Source organism: Anas platyrhynchos, chromosome 3, assembly GCF_047663525.1.
Source record: "Anas platyrhynchos isolate ZD024472 breed Pekin duck chromosome 3, IASCAAS_PekinDuck_T2T, whole genome shotgun sequence".
NCBI classification, from domain to species: domain Eukaryota; kingdom Metazoa; phylum Chordata; class Aves; order Anseriformes; family Anatidae; genus Anas; species Anas platyrhynchos.
In genome coordinates, this window is record NC_092589.1 from 65,621,606 (window position 1) to 65,638,431 (window position 16,826).

At 43.6% G+C, this 16,826-nt stretch overlaps 2 protein-coding genes across 13 annotated transcripts in view; both read right to left on the reverse strand.

The window, feature by feature from the left end:
* Positions 1 to 5,637: 5,637 nt before the first annotated feature.
* Positions 5,638 to 12,417, reverse strand: HINT3 (histidine triad nucleotide binding protein 3). Of its 2 annotated transcripts, none has more exons than XM_038177755.2 (5): positions 12,220 to 12,417; positions 11,652 to 11,769; positions 10,364 to 10,433; positions 9,410 to 9,536; positions 5,638 to 7,435 (listed from the first exon to the last, which is right to left on the reverse strand). In XM_038177755.2, the coding sequence occupies exons 1-5, from the start codon at positions 12,376 to 12,378 to the stop codon at positions 7,388 to 7,390; spliced, it is 522 nt and encodes a 173-aa protein (XP_038033683.1). In that variant the 5' UTR covers positions 12,379 to 12,417; the 3' UTR covers positions 5,638 to 7,387. The 2 variants fall into 2 exon arrangements, with proteins under 2 accessions (XP_038033683.1, XP_038033684.1); XM_038177756.2 differs by having other exon boundaries at positions 11,652 to 11,874; positions 12,220 to 12,357.
* Positions 12,418 to 12,940: 523 nt separating this feature from the next.
* NCOA7 (nuclear receptor coactivator 7) overlaps positions 12,941 to 16,826 on the reverse strand; it is an 88,844-nt gene continuing 84,958 nt past the window's right edge. For all 11 annotated transcript variants that reach the window (XM_038177749.2, XM_038177750.2, XM_027454589.3 and 8 more), the window contains 2 exons: positions 16,141 to 16,214; positions 12,941 to 15,259 (listed from right to left, as the gene is read on the reverse strand). In XM_038177749.2, the coding sequence (XP_038033677.1) occupies positions 15,124 to 15,259; positions 16,141 to 16,214 (210 nt within the window). In that variant the 3' untranslated portion in view covers positions 12,941 to 15,123. The remainder of the gene's footprint in view (positions 15,260 to 16,140; positions 16,215 to 16,826) is intronic.

Here is a 16,826-nt window from a genome sequence, read left to right on the forward strand (position 1 = left end):
TACCAAAAGCTGGCAGGCCCGGCGCCCCCAGCCTTCAGCGACCCTCTGGCAGGAGCAGCCGTGCCCGGCAGCCGCCCCATGTCCCGGCCCCCTGCGTGCTCTGCGCGGGTTTCTGGGCGGCATTTTCCCTGCGCCTCAGGGCAAGGCTCTGCCCGTGCCCTGCTGCTTACAGGCACGGGCTGCGGTCTTGGTGCGTGCCCACAGCCTCCTGCGGGCGCTTCTCGCCCTGCAGCACTCAGGCTGGAGCCGGTGTGAAGACGAGGAGACTCTCCTGGTGCTGCCTCCCCAGTGCCCGGCTCAGCGCCGCAGCCTGTGGGAGGATCCATGTGGGGGGGGCGGGCGCTGTGGGGCGGCACCGCGGGGCTGGGGCTGAGCCCCGGGGGCTGTTTGAGCGGCTCCTCCTCGGCAGCCCGGCCCCAGCCGCGTCCCGCAGGGGTCCCGCAGGGCCGTCGGGGCCCGCCGCGGGGCATGGAGCGCGGTGTGGGCGAGGGGCAGGGCGAGGAGAGCGGCGGGGCGGTGGGCGATCTGCGGCGGAGCTGGCAGAGCTGGGCGGAGGGCCACGGCGAGTACCAGAGGAGGAACCCGTTCAGCAGCGAGGGCGGGCTGCCCGGCAAGCCTGCGCTGGCTGCCAGAGGGGACCCGGCCTACGGGAGGCCCCCCGAGGGCTCCAGGACGGAGCAGCGGGGCAAGGATGCCCACTCGCACGTGGGGCGGGAGGTGGAGGAGCTGTGCCTGGTCATCAGGAGCACGGGGCGCAGGGGGGACGACGGGCGCGTGAGCGTGACCTTCGGGCAGCTCTTCGAGACCTACGAGACCATCTCCAACAAGGTGGTGGGCATCCTGCTGAGGGCCAGGAAGCACGGCCTGGTCGGCTTCGAGGGCGAGATGCTCTGGCAAGGAAAAGACGACGACGTGGTCATCACGCTGCTGGAATGAGAGCCGGAGCGGTGGTGGTGCTGCCCGCCTCCACCTGGAAAAGCGCCTGGACGCCGCCTGGGAAGAGGTTTTCGCTGTGGAGCTTCAGCTCGGCAAGTTAGCGGGACGCTCGCAGGAGAGAGAACAGGTGAGGATTGTCAAATAAAGCTTTCGTAAAAACAATAGCTGTTCTGAACAGAAATCGTGGATAATCAGCTAATCCATCACGTTGCCATTGGATTGTCCCCTCATTGTCATCATCACTACAATGTCCTGCGGCTCTTCCAGCATCCCTGCTGACTTAGGGCTTTAGGCTGCTGAAAGCAAATTGCTAACTTGCTGCCATACAGCGCCGATTCTTACAGGTTGTGAAAGACTCACCGTGGGGGGGGGTTTGGTTTGCAACACATGGAATTGAAAACTTCTTTGGGAATTCATATACTTTTTCAAACAGGAGCTTGGTATGTAGCAAAAGTTGAGGTTATTTTCACATGGTGAAACTAACTAGGTGGAAGTTATGTTGACTTTCGTGAAGTATATGCAAATACCCAAGTATACTGAAGTACCACTTGCTTAATGGTTTACGGTACATACAGCAAGGATGTTTCATGATTCCTAAATACGTTGCATGTTGCGTGTATTCTGGAGAGCTGCACTAGTCCTGGTGTTTAATAGTCTGTTCTCCAAACCATCTGTGCGTCTTATCCTTTTCCTCTCTGTATCTCACACCATTTTCACCTGTTCTTTCTTCTGATGCTACGTCATACTCCAGGTCACAAAGTTCTGCAGCCTTTTTGGTGAACTTAACCATACCCCTTCATAGCGAGCAGGGTGCTACAGCATAAAGACATGAAAGACAGCAGGACCTGCACACTGAGACACTGTGCTTATATAAAAAGAAGAAAAAAAAAAGTCTCTTCTTTCAGCAGAGTGTAGCAATGCTGTTTACAACAGAGAGTTGAGATCCTGCAGTGCCAAATGCATAAATACAAGTGTAGTGGTGCGCTCACATGCCTCACTGAGCTGTGCTTTCAGAGCACAGTTGTGAGTTTTCCAAACTGGGAGAAAAAATGATCTGCTAGTTAAAACTAGGGACTGAGAGATGAGTGATAAGGATTTTCGTCATGGTTATTCTGGAGGAACTTTTTCAGTGCTCAGAGTTGGTTATATATGATAGCTGTTATAGCTGTGCTTACAATACTTCCCAGCAAGAAAACTATATACATTGGGAACAAAAAATTCTACTTTTTACCAGGGCAAACAAAAGCTTTTATGTGCTGTTAACTTGATGAGTCTTTAATATAAGAATATTCTCTTGCCTCAAAAGGAAATTGAGGCTTATTATAAGTTATTAACTTGATTTAAATGATAATTATTTTATGCTATTTATATGTTGTTTGTTTGTTTGTTTTTCAGAGAGTGTAAGAAAAGAATGATTTTTGTTTGACATTTTCACCTAATGGGGATTTGCATCAAAATAATGCAAAAATGCACTTTTCAATAGCATCCTAATGAAAAGATAGTGAAAATATGGAGGGGGGGAAGGATGAAATGAATGTGGTGAAGTAAGTATTTTGTAGAACAGGACAGCCAGATGCAGGTGCAGCATGGAGGGGGAAACAATGGATGGGTTTCAATCACCGTGTGTTCAATTTTACCCTGTTGGAAGCTGGGGAATATGTACTGTGCCACACACTGCTGGTTGGTGTTCCCATAGCTCTCAAAACCACTCCTCTGTAAAATTATTTATGGCTTGCACTTTAAAACAAGACACATAACTTGTCATTATAGCACGCTTAAGATGCTTTGCCTGTTGGAAAAGCATTCCTTGAGAGATGAGATGAGCACACATGGAAGGATTCAGCTGCCGTTAGGTAAAGCCTGGGGATACATTTTGATTTCGGAATGCATCAAACTTCTTGTAATACAGCCGTGGCCTGTGGTTTGCGTAATTCTAACAATTTGTGTATCCAATTGATTCAGCAGCAGCAATAATTGGTAACTTCTAGGAGGCAGGATTGGGCAGTTCAGGTATCGCCAGCTGACTAACGGGGTATCAGGAAAAATAATACAGGACTCTCCAAAGACACAGAGCTGGGGCAGTGCGTAACCTGAGCACCCTAAGGTGCAGGTCCAGCTCGTACAGACTCACACGCTCTTAATTAAGACTGGGGCAGGTAGTTAAACGAGAACAGAGGCTTCCACAGCCGTGTATGTAGTTAGTGTCAGATAATAACATGGCCTCAGCTGCACTCCTGCTGCTGCTGGCTGGTGTAAGTGTCACTGGAGTACATCTGCAAAAGCTCTAAGCGTACTTCTGACCAAATCAGACAGAAGCAGAGTAAGCCCTAACGAAACGGGCCTTCCAACTTTGTGACTATGAAAACATGCCCCATCGTATTTTGAACAAAACCAAGGATTGTTATTTAAAACATAATTTATAGAGGGATGTATTATTATTTTTTTTTTATTAACCATTTATAGGGCCAAATTTCCTGCCTGCCATGTTTAGATGAACATTCTCTATCAAGAGTGACACGTCTTTTTGTTTTATGTGCCCATGCAATGGTTACCAACACCAGAAAGCTGCCAAACTGGGCCAGCACACAGGTTGTCTCATTTCCTGCTTTCAGCAATAGCCAGAATTTCAAAAGAAGTCTAAGAGACAATACAGTTGGTCAGTTTGTCCACTGATACACTCAAGAATAAAAAATTAGGCCTGAACTCTGTACAGACAGGACTGCACGGTGTCTCATGGACATGACGGAATGTAGCTACTAGTTTACAAGTGCTATAAAATTCTGTTTCCTCATCTGCAACGTAGAGTTTCAATGAACATCTACAGATGAGTTTTTAAAACCTTTTTTTCTATGCAACAGGCTCCCGTTAGCGTAAATGGAACAATGGAACAAATTTAGTGTTATTTTCACAAAAATGTAGGATGTGAGGTTTAAGTATTGCAAATATACTGCAAATACTTAAGTGCACTCTGACCTTCTGAAAGGTGCTCTTGTCCTACCAAGCAAATTTCAGCTCTTCCAGTCTCTCTTAGAACTTCATGTTTTTTGTAGCAAGCCTCTCAGCTCCCTCTGTAGTCCTTCCTTTTCTTCTGGTGGAAGCATGTGAATTTTGCACCTGTTTGAGAGTGTTCATTTTACAGGAAATATCTGTATCTTCTCTTGTCAAACACTGAAAGCACTTTCAGCACTTCAATAAATATTGCACAATAGTTGAAATGTCAGCAAGTGAGATTTTGTGTAGATTTTTTACTGTTTCCAAGTTTGTCAAATTTCAGGTATGATTTTTACCAGTTTGCTCCCATTTTTATATATTTAATTTCAACTCACGCTTAAGACCTCAGCATACCTTGAAGAGCTATTACCAATGTAATCACATTAAAAATGCTGTCCTTAGTCAAAACACCTGAAACTTTTTTTTTTTTCCTTATTCCACCTTGAACAGCATTGTATGTGCGTGTTTCACCCCTTTTGAAGGGGGCAATTAATACTTCAGCATAGCAGTATTATTCTCTGGGCTCGCATTAGGTTGGGAGTTTATGTAAATCAATTGAGCAAAAAAGTACAAATAAAGCTTTGTTGTTCCTAAAGAAGTAGTCAAAAAAGCAGCTTTTCTCGGGATGTCTAATACTGGATCAAAGAACAGAGCCAGGGGCAGCGGGTAAACAACTTTCCTTTGGGCCTTGTACACTGAGGAGTAAAAGCTGCCAAGTTCTCCCTCCAAGAGCTTTGCAGCTATCTTTGCTCCCTGGAGTCAGACGACTGGGTAAGTTGGAAAATGGTGTTACAATGCTGCTGTTGAAGAGGGTGACACAACGAATGGGGCCTGCCTGCTGCCTTTCCAGAGGGTAGCCAGCGCTCCTGAAACATAGCCAAAGCATTAGAACAGACTTCTCAGAAAATCACAGAATGGTTTGGGTTGGAGGGACATAGAGATCATCTAATTCCAGCTCCCCTGCCATGGGCAGGGACACACTTAAGAAAGTATTTCTCAACCCGATTAAAAAACATCTGCCAAGCCTGAGAGCAATGCTTGTCCATACAGAAGGAAAACGGACCACACACAGGTCTGTGCTGAAAAACGCTACGGAGACACTGAGCATTCCTCTTGGTAACGAATGGGTCTCCATTTATACACCTTGTGTGAGGAACTGTCATTCCTGTGACCCTCCTCAAATGTAAGACATAAAAGCACATCTTCATGTTTCCTGCTGCATCCATTTGACAGTGCACTGGGTCTTGCTGGGATGGTGCTCATTTTCTTCATAGTAGCTGACGCAGTGCTGTTTGGGATCTGTGACTAAAGCAGCACTGTTAACACACCCATCTTCTGCCTATTGCACAAAACCAAGCAGCAGGGGGACACAGCCTGCACAGCTGGCACACAGCCTGCACAGCTGGCACACACTGACCTGCCGGGCTATTCCCTGCCAGATGTCGTGCTCAGCATTAAGAACCGCCGGGAGGATTTCTGGGGGGCTGAGGCAGTCACTACTACTAGGCTGCTTATGGGAGATGGTGAGCGATCATCTATCTCTACATTACTTGTCTTGGTTTTTCCTCTTCTTTTCTTCATGTATTAAAATGTGTTTATCTTGACCCATTCTCTGCCCCATCCTGCGGAGAGCAGGGGCGAGGAGTGAGTGCTCTGCTGCTGACCATAATCAGCACAACTCCTTGGCTGCATGGTTAGATCACTCCACAATTAGCATTTGTTCTATTTATTAATCCCTTCTGATAACAGTTCATATGTTGGTACTTTAAATATTACATATTACAGTTAGATATAGTTACATAGATTAATTACAAATCAGAACACACAGAGTATTAACTCTTGAAAAATCTTAACATTCAAATATTTCATATGGTTAGGAACCAACTCAAGCCTCCTAATCTATTGCACAGAATTAACCAAAGTTCAGTGCCTTTAATTCATACTCCTCCTAGCTAACGCTACAAATTAAAACTGCAAAGTACGTGAGTGCCCAGTAGTAAGAATAACGTGACATTAGGAACAAGCTCTTGCAGAAGAGACTGATGTTTCCTCTTCTGGGTAGAAAACACTTGTTTAGAAGGGTGTGAATCTTCTCAAGTACGGTGTATAGCCTGCTGTAAGAATATTACAATGCATTGTCCCGCTAAGGCAAGAGGTGCTGGATCAGTGGAAAACATTGAGAAGATTATGCTCGGGGAATCTTGCAGGCACAACAGACCATCACTGCCTCAGCTGCATCCAAGTGCACCAGCCAAGGACACTTGATTAGTTAAGCACCAAGTCGGGGAACAAGGAAGATCCACTCCATGGTTTCGGGAGTGTGAACTTTCCAAACAGTCTGCCTTAACATGGTATTGAAAAACAGAGCTCTAACATTACTGATTAGAGTCACACAGTGAAGGCAAGTGTTCAGCAGGGTCCATAACCAATTCCGAACACAATCCCTGCATGTTCCAATTTTAGGCTGAGTCCCTGCTCTTCCAAATCCAAATCAGGCTGCTGTTATGCAAGCCTGCCACATACTGCACTAAAGACCCACTTCTCTCGTGACCTCATTTAGAAATCAAATTTAGCCAAGGCATTAGTAATCTCCAAATGGCTTCATGTCAGAACAGTATCAGAATAATCTCAAAACGTCTTTTCTACCATGATGCAGAACAGCAGCGTGCTAAGTTAATTCTTCTGAACTCTTCACGTTTTTGTAAACATATAATAACTAATTAAAAATATTGTGCACGTAAGAGGGAAACAATCTTCCAGTCCAACATACAATCACTTACACATACAATTAAACTATATTCTATGTTTTATAGCATTATCACATCTTGGGCACATATTGTATTAACATGTACTATGTCACTGTCATGCAAGTAAGACAGGTAATATATTAAAGTGGTTTAGCACCAGAAAAGTTAGTAGTGTACTTTCTGCAAGGTACCTACTACTAACTAGGCATAGGTAATATATCATACAAGTACAGATGGAAACTGAAATGTTTTGGATGTCCTTTGCAATTCCAGAACAATGGAGCTTTAAAACAAAAGCTAGATTCCACAACAAATATTACCTTTGGTACCACGTGCATGCTGTTACTACTAACTTATTTCCTTAGGACAGGATGCAGTTAGGATACATTCTGCTGCTATACCCTGCATTTTACTGGGAGAACTTGTTTGCATATGTGGATGTGTCTATGTATAATGTATGTGTCTATTATATATGCATACACATACCTAAAATTAGCATTAAAATACACTGCCTTATTGTCAGAGCAGTACACAGACTTCTGGAGTACCCAAATGTGAGGATTAGGTTGACAGCTATGAATTCTGTATTTCCTCATCAGGAACTAAGCCTTCTTACCCAGGTATATTGTTGGCAACAAACTGTGCAACCTGAAATCAGAGTTCAAAACCAAAGAACAAACGGGCTAGTTAGTCATCTGAGGCTAGGAGGGCTTTCAACTGGCAGCGTTTTCAGTTTGCAGTCGCTCAATCAGTTGTTCAGCCTATGAAAGAGAGAAAGCAATGCATTAACTATGCAGTGAACCTTCAGTTTACTGAAAAAAAAAAAGCCAAAACATTTTATAAACAGCAACAGTGTGATGCTGACGAACACAGCATATACTTTTCACTTCTACGGATAAAGCATACAACAGCAGGAGTAAAATACGATTGTTTTAAACAGCAGGCTTTTTCACATTTGCATCACCCATTAAGTGATCAGAAAAGGAAAAAGAAACTCTGCCAGTCAGAGGATGTTTGAGCGAAGAAACAGCATTGGCGGCAGCATGTTTTAAGGACCTTGGAAGACAGCTGTGCTCAGAACAACCAGGCTCTGAGGAAGGGAATTCTCCGGGAGACGCTCCAGAGCAGCATCTTGTGGCCTCTCATCACCCACAAACCGCACGCCAGTCGTACACGACTGAGAGATGGAGAGCACTCACATGCTGCTCGTGTCATTAGGCAAGTATTCATTCTTCGGTTAGGTCACTATGCTCACACATACTTTTCTCTCCATATGGCCATATTTACACATCTACCACACAGCTGGGGCAGCAATATTTTCTGTGTGTGACAGCACCAGCCCTCGGAAAGGAACGGGGTAGAAGGAGGTCTGCCACCGTTGTTCTAGCAGGCCACATTAAGGATGTGGAGACTCACTTGGGCACTTCTGAAATCAGTTTACATTACTGTCACTTTTTTGTTTGTTTTGTTTTAGGTGTTTTTTATTTATTTAAACACCAGTCCCCACTGGATTCATCTTTTAATTTGAACGTGTGCTTGAGGTCTTACTAAGATCTCCAAAGGAACCAAGTTAAAAGGTGAAAAGCCAGTATGTTTTAATACACACAGTAAATATGCCATCAGCTACTTCAGATGGCAACAACTTAATAGGTGTTAAGAAGCTACTACATGTTTTCCTTTGCAAATAAAGCTAGATAAGCATGAAGTTAAACTGAAAATGAAGTTATCTGAATCTTGTTTTACATTCTTAAATATGTATCACGTTCAAGTCCTTATAACTAAACAAAAAAAAACATTTTCCAACTTGACAACAGGGCAAAATACCTTTTGAATTGCATCTGTATCAGATAGCTAAACTTGGTATGGATACCTCTGAGCTAATCCAAACCAGTAAGCAGTATAACTAGACAGCTACAGGTTTTTTGAGGCCCAAATATCTCTGTGATGCTCTGCTACACAGCAGAGAAATCTGCGTGTTTTGAGATAGCCAAGAGCCCCAGCCAAGTTTTCCTCTTTAAGAGGCTTTTTATACTCTTCTTTAGAAGAGAGACTTTTTCTCAGCAACTTTGTTTTGGGGTTGTCCAATGACTCTGGGATGCTGAAGCTACACTACAAGGATAGTTTCCTGATGAGTCAAAGCTGAGCGAGTTCGCATTAGTCCTCCAGAGAGATTTTCAAGCAGGATTTAGTCAATGCCAGTTCCATCTCATTCCTGATCTCTACCGACAGAGGTCAGTACAAAGACTAGTTGTGTAAGCAGACACTTGTTTCAGTCTAAGAAACTAATAATAAACAAAATAAGAAAAAAATATATGAACTGACAAAAGCAGCCATTAGGTGGCCATGTTTTGCACCTATGCTGGATAAACCAAGGCATGGACAATACACAGCCCCTCACATTCTAATATAACCCTTTCACATAAAAGAATAAATACTTACAAAGTGTAGTCAGAGGCACATCACATCAACTAAGTGATGCATTAAATCCAGAACTACTGTTTTGTTTGCTGCTAATGTTACTGTTGCTCTATTTCCCCTATTAATGATAAACATTAATATTAAATTTTACTATTGTATTCTCTCAAAAAGTTAATGCAAAACGTAATCAGTTATTTCTGTCATTGCTACAATTATTACTCAAAGACTTTTTAGACACAGTTAAAGTGTTGGAAAGACATCACATTTTCAGCTTGCAATTGAAAACCTAATGAAAAGTTCACGTGCATTACACTCACCGTGATAAACCAGTAAGAGTTGATTCTGTAAATCAGTCTGGATAAGAATCCTAGCTGACTGGCTGGGGCCAGGACATGAAGATGCAAGTGCGATATTGAGCAGAAGGGAGGCCAGTGAAAACCCATTCTTCAGAAAAGAAAAACAGGTTAGAAACACTGGTGATGTTAAGTCAGGAAGTGGAACATATTAAGTTTTTTAACAAGATCAACTGAATTAAGAAATTAACTCAAAACGTTTTCCTTTTACATAAAAGCATGAACAAAAGATACGTCCTTTCCTTTCATTATGCTCTCAAGGTTTTTTTTTCAGAAGATCATTAACCTCTTCTTTCACATCTCTCTATTTCAGATGCACTGTGTTAAAAAGAAGAGTAGGAAACAGGCTATTCCTTAGATGTGTCATATCTAGTTTTCAGCTGGAAAGTCAACTGCCGCTAGATTATTGTAGTTTCTACCTATTTTAAACAGGAAGACCCATCTCCCTCTACTCTACACTATTTAAACTACGTTACATTTCACTTCATTTTGGCAACCAAACACATTGGCTTATAGCAAAGGCAGCAGCACTGAAATTAAGTGAGTGCAGGTGTGACTGAAACATAGTGCTGCAGTGCCCTGATTAAAACGACAAAGTTTACCTCTCCTGGAAGCTGAAATTAGAGAATATGCTCAGCACGTAATGGAGAAGCAGGCCTTTAGATAAGCAGTATGAAGTGCCCTCCCAACCCCACAAGGAAGGGAGAATCTGAGTTGGAATGCAGTCTGCGCCAGGCATTGATCAGAAAGAAGTCAACATTCAGTGCCAGCACATGTGACTTGACAAGTCATGTGGTAAGTCAGTGCAACCCCAGTTTCTCCAATAAATCATACTGCAGTCATTAACATTATCTCTAAACCAGCATTTTGAAGAGTCAAGAACATATTCAACAAACACGGAAAGCTTCCATTACATACCTTATATCATTTAAGTCATTAAAATTATTTCTCTGGAGTACAGATTTTCCAACTTCCATCATTCTCTTCACTATGAGATACAAATACATTTAATTTAAGTAATATTTTACACATTGTGTATCTTTGAGTCAAGTAATTTGAAGCAGGTATTTTTCACAAACAAAAACTAACTTCAACAACAATTACATTGAGATCACAAACTCGTGTTTGTGTTTTTTTTCCCCCCAAAGAATAAATACTAAAACTCAACTCATGCACAAAGATTGTCAAAGATAGTGTCATGCAAAGTTTGGTATGAAAAATCACTACTGTACTCATTTCCAGACTAACAACAACTTGAAGTGTGGTACTATTCTAACAACTTTGGCCAAAGCCATGGTATCACCATATTTTTATTAAAAAAGAAAAGAAACCACCACCACCAAAACCAGAGCACTACCACCAAACACTGAGACTTGTTAGAATGATGCAGACTAATTCCCACGTTATGCCTCTACACAGCAAAAGTTTCAGAGGTAAAACAAGATTTAAAAATAAAATCAAACACTCAGTCCTACTTATTACTGGGACAAAGCTTTCATCACTGTAAAAATAAATAAATTTAAAAAAAAATCCTAATACAGAAACTTCAAAGGCAAAAGAATTTCCTTGAAGCCAAACACATACAGAAGCTGTTTCTGGAGAAAACTACCCTACATTTAGAAGACAAATACAATGATTCAAAATGTGCAGCACGCAAATATAATGATTTTTTTGCATCATCGGTAATAAATTTTTGTTTGTTTGTTTAAATAGTCTCTCAACACTAAGTTCTAATATTTCAGAATCTTGTCTATTAAAAATGATGGAAGTTTATTGTAACACCGTTTCTTTCTTCGCTATCCCTTTTCCTGAAAAATGATGTAGCGTGTTATAAAATACGTATTTCAGAGAATTCTCTTTTTTCTCCATATAATTTAAACCCACATATGTACTGAGGAAAACGCAATGGAGCAGCACGTTAATAATGTAAAAAGCAGAGTGGCGTTTCCCACAAAGCGCAGAGGCACCTGCTCTGCATGCACACAGACAGCAGAGGCTTCGTGCACTGGCGCTGTGTTACTCTGGAACAGCTCAGCCAGCGCCGTGCCAGGTGCCAGCAAGGGCACGTCCCTACCCACGCTCACTGGCACCACCTGTTTCGGTGTTTCACAGCCACAGCCAGTGCTCAGGGCTGTGACTACCTGACAGCACACCGCCTAAGCCTGTGGAAAGCGATGTTCCCCCAAGTTCCACGCAGCAGCCTTACCGATAGGGATGTGCTCGGACTTGAGCGTCTTGCAGTTCCCCATGTGCTCCACGGGCACCACCAGGTAGTGGTGGGGGGCCCCGGGCCTGATGTCTCTGAAGCACACGAGGTCTTCGTACTGAAAGAGAGCACGCACAGGTGAGGCCGATCGGGATGCAGACACTGGGTAACACAGGCGAATTTCCCCTTGGCGCTGTGACATTCAATATTATGTCTGAAACACCTGGCAGGAAGGTGAGGGATACATTTATTTTTTTTCCCACAGCTACATCGAAGTACCTCGGGAGCCTGCAGGGAGGCTCACAGGCACACTCTGCCTTCCCAGCTGGCTTTCTGCAGCCAGGATTTCTCAACACCCGGCAGCAGGGACAGCAGCGCCTGGTTTCAGACCTCCACCTCTGCCACCACCGCGTGCACACGAGGGCCTCGCCCCTGCGACCAGCGCTTCAGGGCCGCCTGCCCAGCAGCAGCGCTGCCCCCACCCCGCGCCCAGGCGCTTCCCCTCACAACGCGGCTCCCCCCGCGGGCACGGCCACCAGGGCGATCCCCCCCCGCCCCGGGGACCCACCTGGCAGGGCAGCAGCGCGGTGCCCGGCTCCTCCCGCCGGGCGATCCTGCAGAAGATGCACTGCTGCCCCTCGGCGCCGCCGCCGCCCGGCTCCTTCCCCTCGGCCCCGAGCTGCCCGGCCCCGGCCCCGGCCCCGGCCGCGGCCTCCTCCCCCGCCATAGCTGCTCGGCCGCCGCCGGGCGCCTCCCCACGGCCGAGGCGGGGCCTCCCCGCAGGGCCCGCGGCCTCCCCCTGGCGGGCACGCGGTGCGCTGAGGCAGCTTTGGGCCTCGGTCTGGCTTGGAAGGAAAAATACACAAGCACTGGGGCAGAGTAAAAAGGGCACGTACAAAAATGTACAGCAGGGCGTGCAGAGCTCTGATTCCAGCTCACAGGGTGGTCAGGAGGAAGAGGAGAGGCTCAATCGCCCCAGCTGAGAGCCACCAGGGCTGCTGGGCACCCACACCTCTCCCTGCAGCCTGCCCCTGAGGGAACACAACCCCTGAGGGAACACAACACAGCCCCATCCGAGGAGGTGCCACCCAACAGAAAACTAACAAAGAACACAAAAGCTTCTTACCACACTTCTGAAATAGGATGTTGCTGGAATGCTCTTTCTGAGGGGAGAGGCTTCAATATTCGTCAGCACACCCTGTAACTTAAGCTAGATCCTTTCATCTTTAAAACGTACTCAGGGCTGTGAATAAAGGAAAGGATCAATAAAGGAAGGGGCCTGCCACGCGTTTCTGAATGCATAAATTCCTTTATTGAAAATATTGTGATAGCACTGCATTACATATATTCAATATTCATAGCTTCAAGGGTCACAGAATTCCGATCGAACAACACTGCTTTGAATACAGAACACAGCATCTAGATATGCTCTGACAAGTATAATATAATGGAGTACATTGGAGGAGCAATAGTGAAATGTATGGCAAATGTTCAACTTGGGCATGGGGTTGTTGGGGTTTTATTAGTTTTTCTTGGTTGTTTTCTGTGTTTTGTTTAAACTAGTAAGTGGTCTGCCACCATAAAAAGAGCAAACTATTAGATATTTCTGGTATCTTCAAAGCATTATGCTACTAGCAACTTGGAAAATATTTTACAGCATCACCAGTACGTTGATTTACAGCTGTAGTAGACCACGTAGATGGGAACTGTGAAAAGCTTGCGTGCAGCGTGGTACAGACTTGCTGTATCTAGCATTGGTTGTAGGCTGTGAAATTTCTGTGCAGAGTTAAGATTTGTTAACACTCTTGAAAGAAAACCACTGGCTTTTTCTTTTTTAAATACATTTAAAAAAAAGGGAGAGCAGTAACTAGAGTTGTATTACTTCATTAACGATATTCTAGAATTAGGCTGTACTGTTTAATGCACGGAAGCACACTACCACTTCTAAAACCTGCCTTTCTCCAGACAACCCCGCATTCGAGACTAACGGCAGGAGAGTGTTCTAGTGTAGCCACAAAGTCTGTTTCGATCAGATTTGGATTGTGTAAATAAAAGCATAGCTTAACCGGAAAGCAGAATTCTTTAGAAAGCAGTGAAGATGGCCAGTCCTCTGTCATACTTTCCCTACTTGCCAAAAGTATGTACTTTTAGTAGTACTGACCTTTTTAGAGTTTAGCCTAATTTTGTAACCCAGAGTCTTTTTGGTGTTGACGGGAGAAAGAAGAAAATTATCCAATTATTTCATGGAAACGAAGACAACAATTTCTTTGCATGTCAAATCCTAAGCCAGACAGTTTCTTCAAGACTTTTTCAGGTAGGAAGTCATATATTAATTACTAAGAAAACAACTATTATACTAACATGACCTGGCCTGTTAGGGAAATATCATTGTTCTCCAAATCTTAAGATTGCATTTTCTCCTTTACAAAGCAGTTATTCAATTTGTAAAGAAATGCTCAAAAAAAAAAAAAAAGCACAGTGGGTGGTTTATTTTGAATCATTTGGTGGTGATACAGAAAAACAATTCTCTCTTAGAAACGTCCTTCATGAACAGTCACATAGCACTAGGACAGATGCTCAGAGCATGCTGTCCCAATTCTGTTGACTGCACCAGAGCTGATACAGTCTATACTAGGTGGCGGTTTGCCCAATGTCTCCACACGCTGCCAAAACAGTGATCTGTTAACAGGAACGTGGCAGCAGAGTTAATGAGAAGCACTAACCACCTTCTCCCTCATCTCCGAGAAATCCAGAATTATGCACTCAAGTGTTTCTGCCAGAAAACAAACCCTCTTATTAGGGTAAAATGAAAACCAAATCTCATGTACAAAATAAAAATATAAAAATTAACTCCAGAAATCAAATAAATTGATTCAGAATAAATGCCAATGCCTAAGAAACCTACCTGAATAGAAATTATTTATTAAATTGAGGTCTGAAACATTAAAGAAAAAAAACATACCTAATACATTTACAAAAAAAAATCTGCTATACAACAACAATAAATAAAAAAGACTTTAAAAACATGTTCCCTTAAGTGCTGTGTACACCTACTTCTGATTCTTTTCCATGGCAAACAGTATGCTGTAGATTTTGGTGAAGTAACCTTTTATTTTTGGTTAGCTTTTGTACACTGAACATAAATACACATGGAATGTACTAGACACTTATAGTTTTCCCACAGTATCTTTTTCACAGTTACAGAAGTTTTCAATTTATACACCATGAACGTTATCATAAGCATCACATCTCTGATGGAGGAATGTTGGAGGAGGGAGTAAAAAACGCCTCTGGTCTTTTAATGTTCTGTCTCCTACTGCCTCTCAGAACCAGCTCTGTTTTTCCTTGGTTATTTTTTGCGTCGTCATGCTCTGGTACAACTTGAGAAAAAAGCGTGTAACGTGAGGCAGCCCGCACCTTCTATTTTTTAAGTGCCTAATGGATCCAGTCCTTAAGGCAGTCAGTAAGTACTTCATTCAAATGTCCATACTTCTACATCCTGTATTATGAAATCTTCTTTCTTAGATAAGATGTCATTATTGAAGGTGCTGCAGGAGTTGCTTCGCCCGTGATACAAATCTGCATCTAACCATAAGCCAAAGCGGCCACTAGAAAGGAAGCACACATCAGGTTTCAGGTCATACGCCACAGTTACAGACAACTGGAAGCTACAGGATATGGAGGAACCAAGGCAATTCTGAAAACTGCTGTGACTGAGCATGAGGGGCTTAACCCTGGCAAAGACTTGCAAGCAAGCTTGTTTTTGTTCATACCAGCTATCGCAGCAGAACAGAGCCTTGAGCGCACACCTTCGGCGCCACTGGCTCTGGCTGCTGCTGGTGAGCAGCCTCTTGGGCACGGCCGGGGCCCAACCGTCCCAGGGCGCAGGCATCAGGGACATTTCCCTGGCACCTTGGCTGTGGATGTGGCTCCTTCCTAGCTCAGGAGGAGAGGTGTTTATGCACCCCCACTGCAAACCATGGCCAGATGTCGCATGGTGCAGCCTGGTGGCAGCTTCAGTTAGTTGCACAGCCTTAGTTTTCATACCCACTGACTTCTGAAATTTAGGACCTGGTTGATCACTGTCTGCATCCTTGTTCTATGGAGCAACGGACTAAACCATTTAACAATGGTTGTTACTCCATGTGAGAAACCCTAGAAGTTTATGGCAAAACTGCCATTACAGATTATGTTCCAGAGGCAAACCTCTTCAGCAATGAGCAGTGTTATCTATCCAAACCATCTGGTTTTGTCAACCTCCCTCCTCCCCAAGATTACTTGCCCAACATCAGTTGCTCTCTAAGCAATGGAGATTGTCCTAAGTCTGTAACAGAAATCAGATTGCTGAGATATCTGTCCTAAACAGTTTACTAGAATTAAGTTCAGCCATTTTACTCATTAGTTTTTCCTGCAACTACCGTTGTCTCTGTTCTCATTAAAAGATAAAATAAAGCTAGCTATGCAATTTGAAAACCAAACTTTTGCTCACCCTCCACCTCCAAGTTCCAGGGAGGTCATGTCTCCATTGATGAAGTAGGTATTCTCCCCGCTCCATTTGAATACCTGGGGGTGGGAAGAAATAAATATACTTGAATTGTGAGGATACTGGCACTCTAAAACTACTGAGTGCTGACTGCTTAGCAGGTATTTAAAAAAAAATAATAATTTTTCTTTTCTTTTTGATGGGGGAGAAAGAAGAGGTAGAAAGAAAAGGAACAACAGGTATTTAAATTAGGAACAAGGTACCCTGGTAATTTTTAAAATTCTACTTGTATCTTTAAAGCAACAGGCATTCTGTTGAAAAGAGCCAATGTATTCAATACTGAAAAATACAAGCTACGGATGTGAAGGAGTATTTCAGTGGCACTCTTATCTCTAGCTTGTCATCACTGTGATCCTAAGCATGCATGAAATTATATGCTGTTCTTGATATCACTGCCTTCCAAGGTGAGTCTTTGACTTCTTACTTCTCCCTACTTCAGCCCCTCAATCAACTTGAAGCCCTCTGCTCACCCTCACAGACTGTCCTCTCAGCACTTAGATAATTACATCCATTTTTGTTTAAAGGATTGCACTGAGACAATGAATGATTAGCTGCATTCATCAACAGCTGGCACATCTTCTAAACTCAAATATGCTGTCTTCATAAAATTTTCTCATAAATGTTTCAGATGT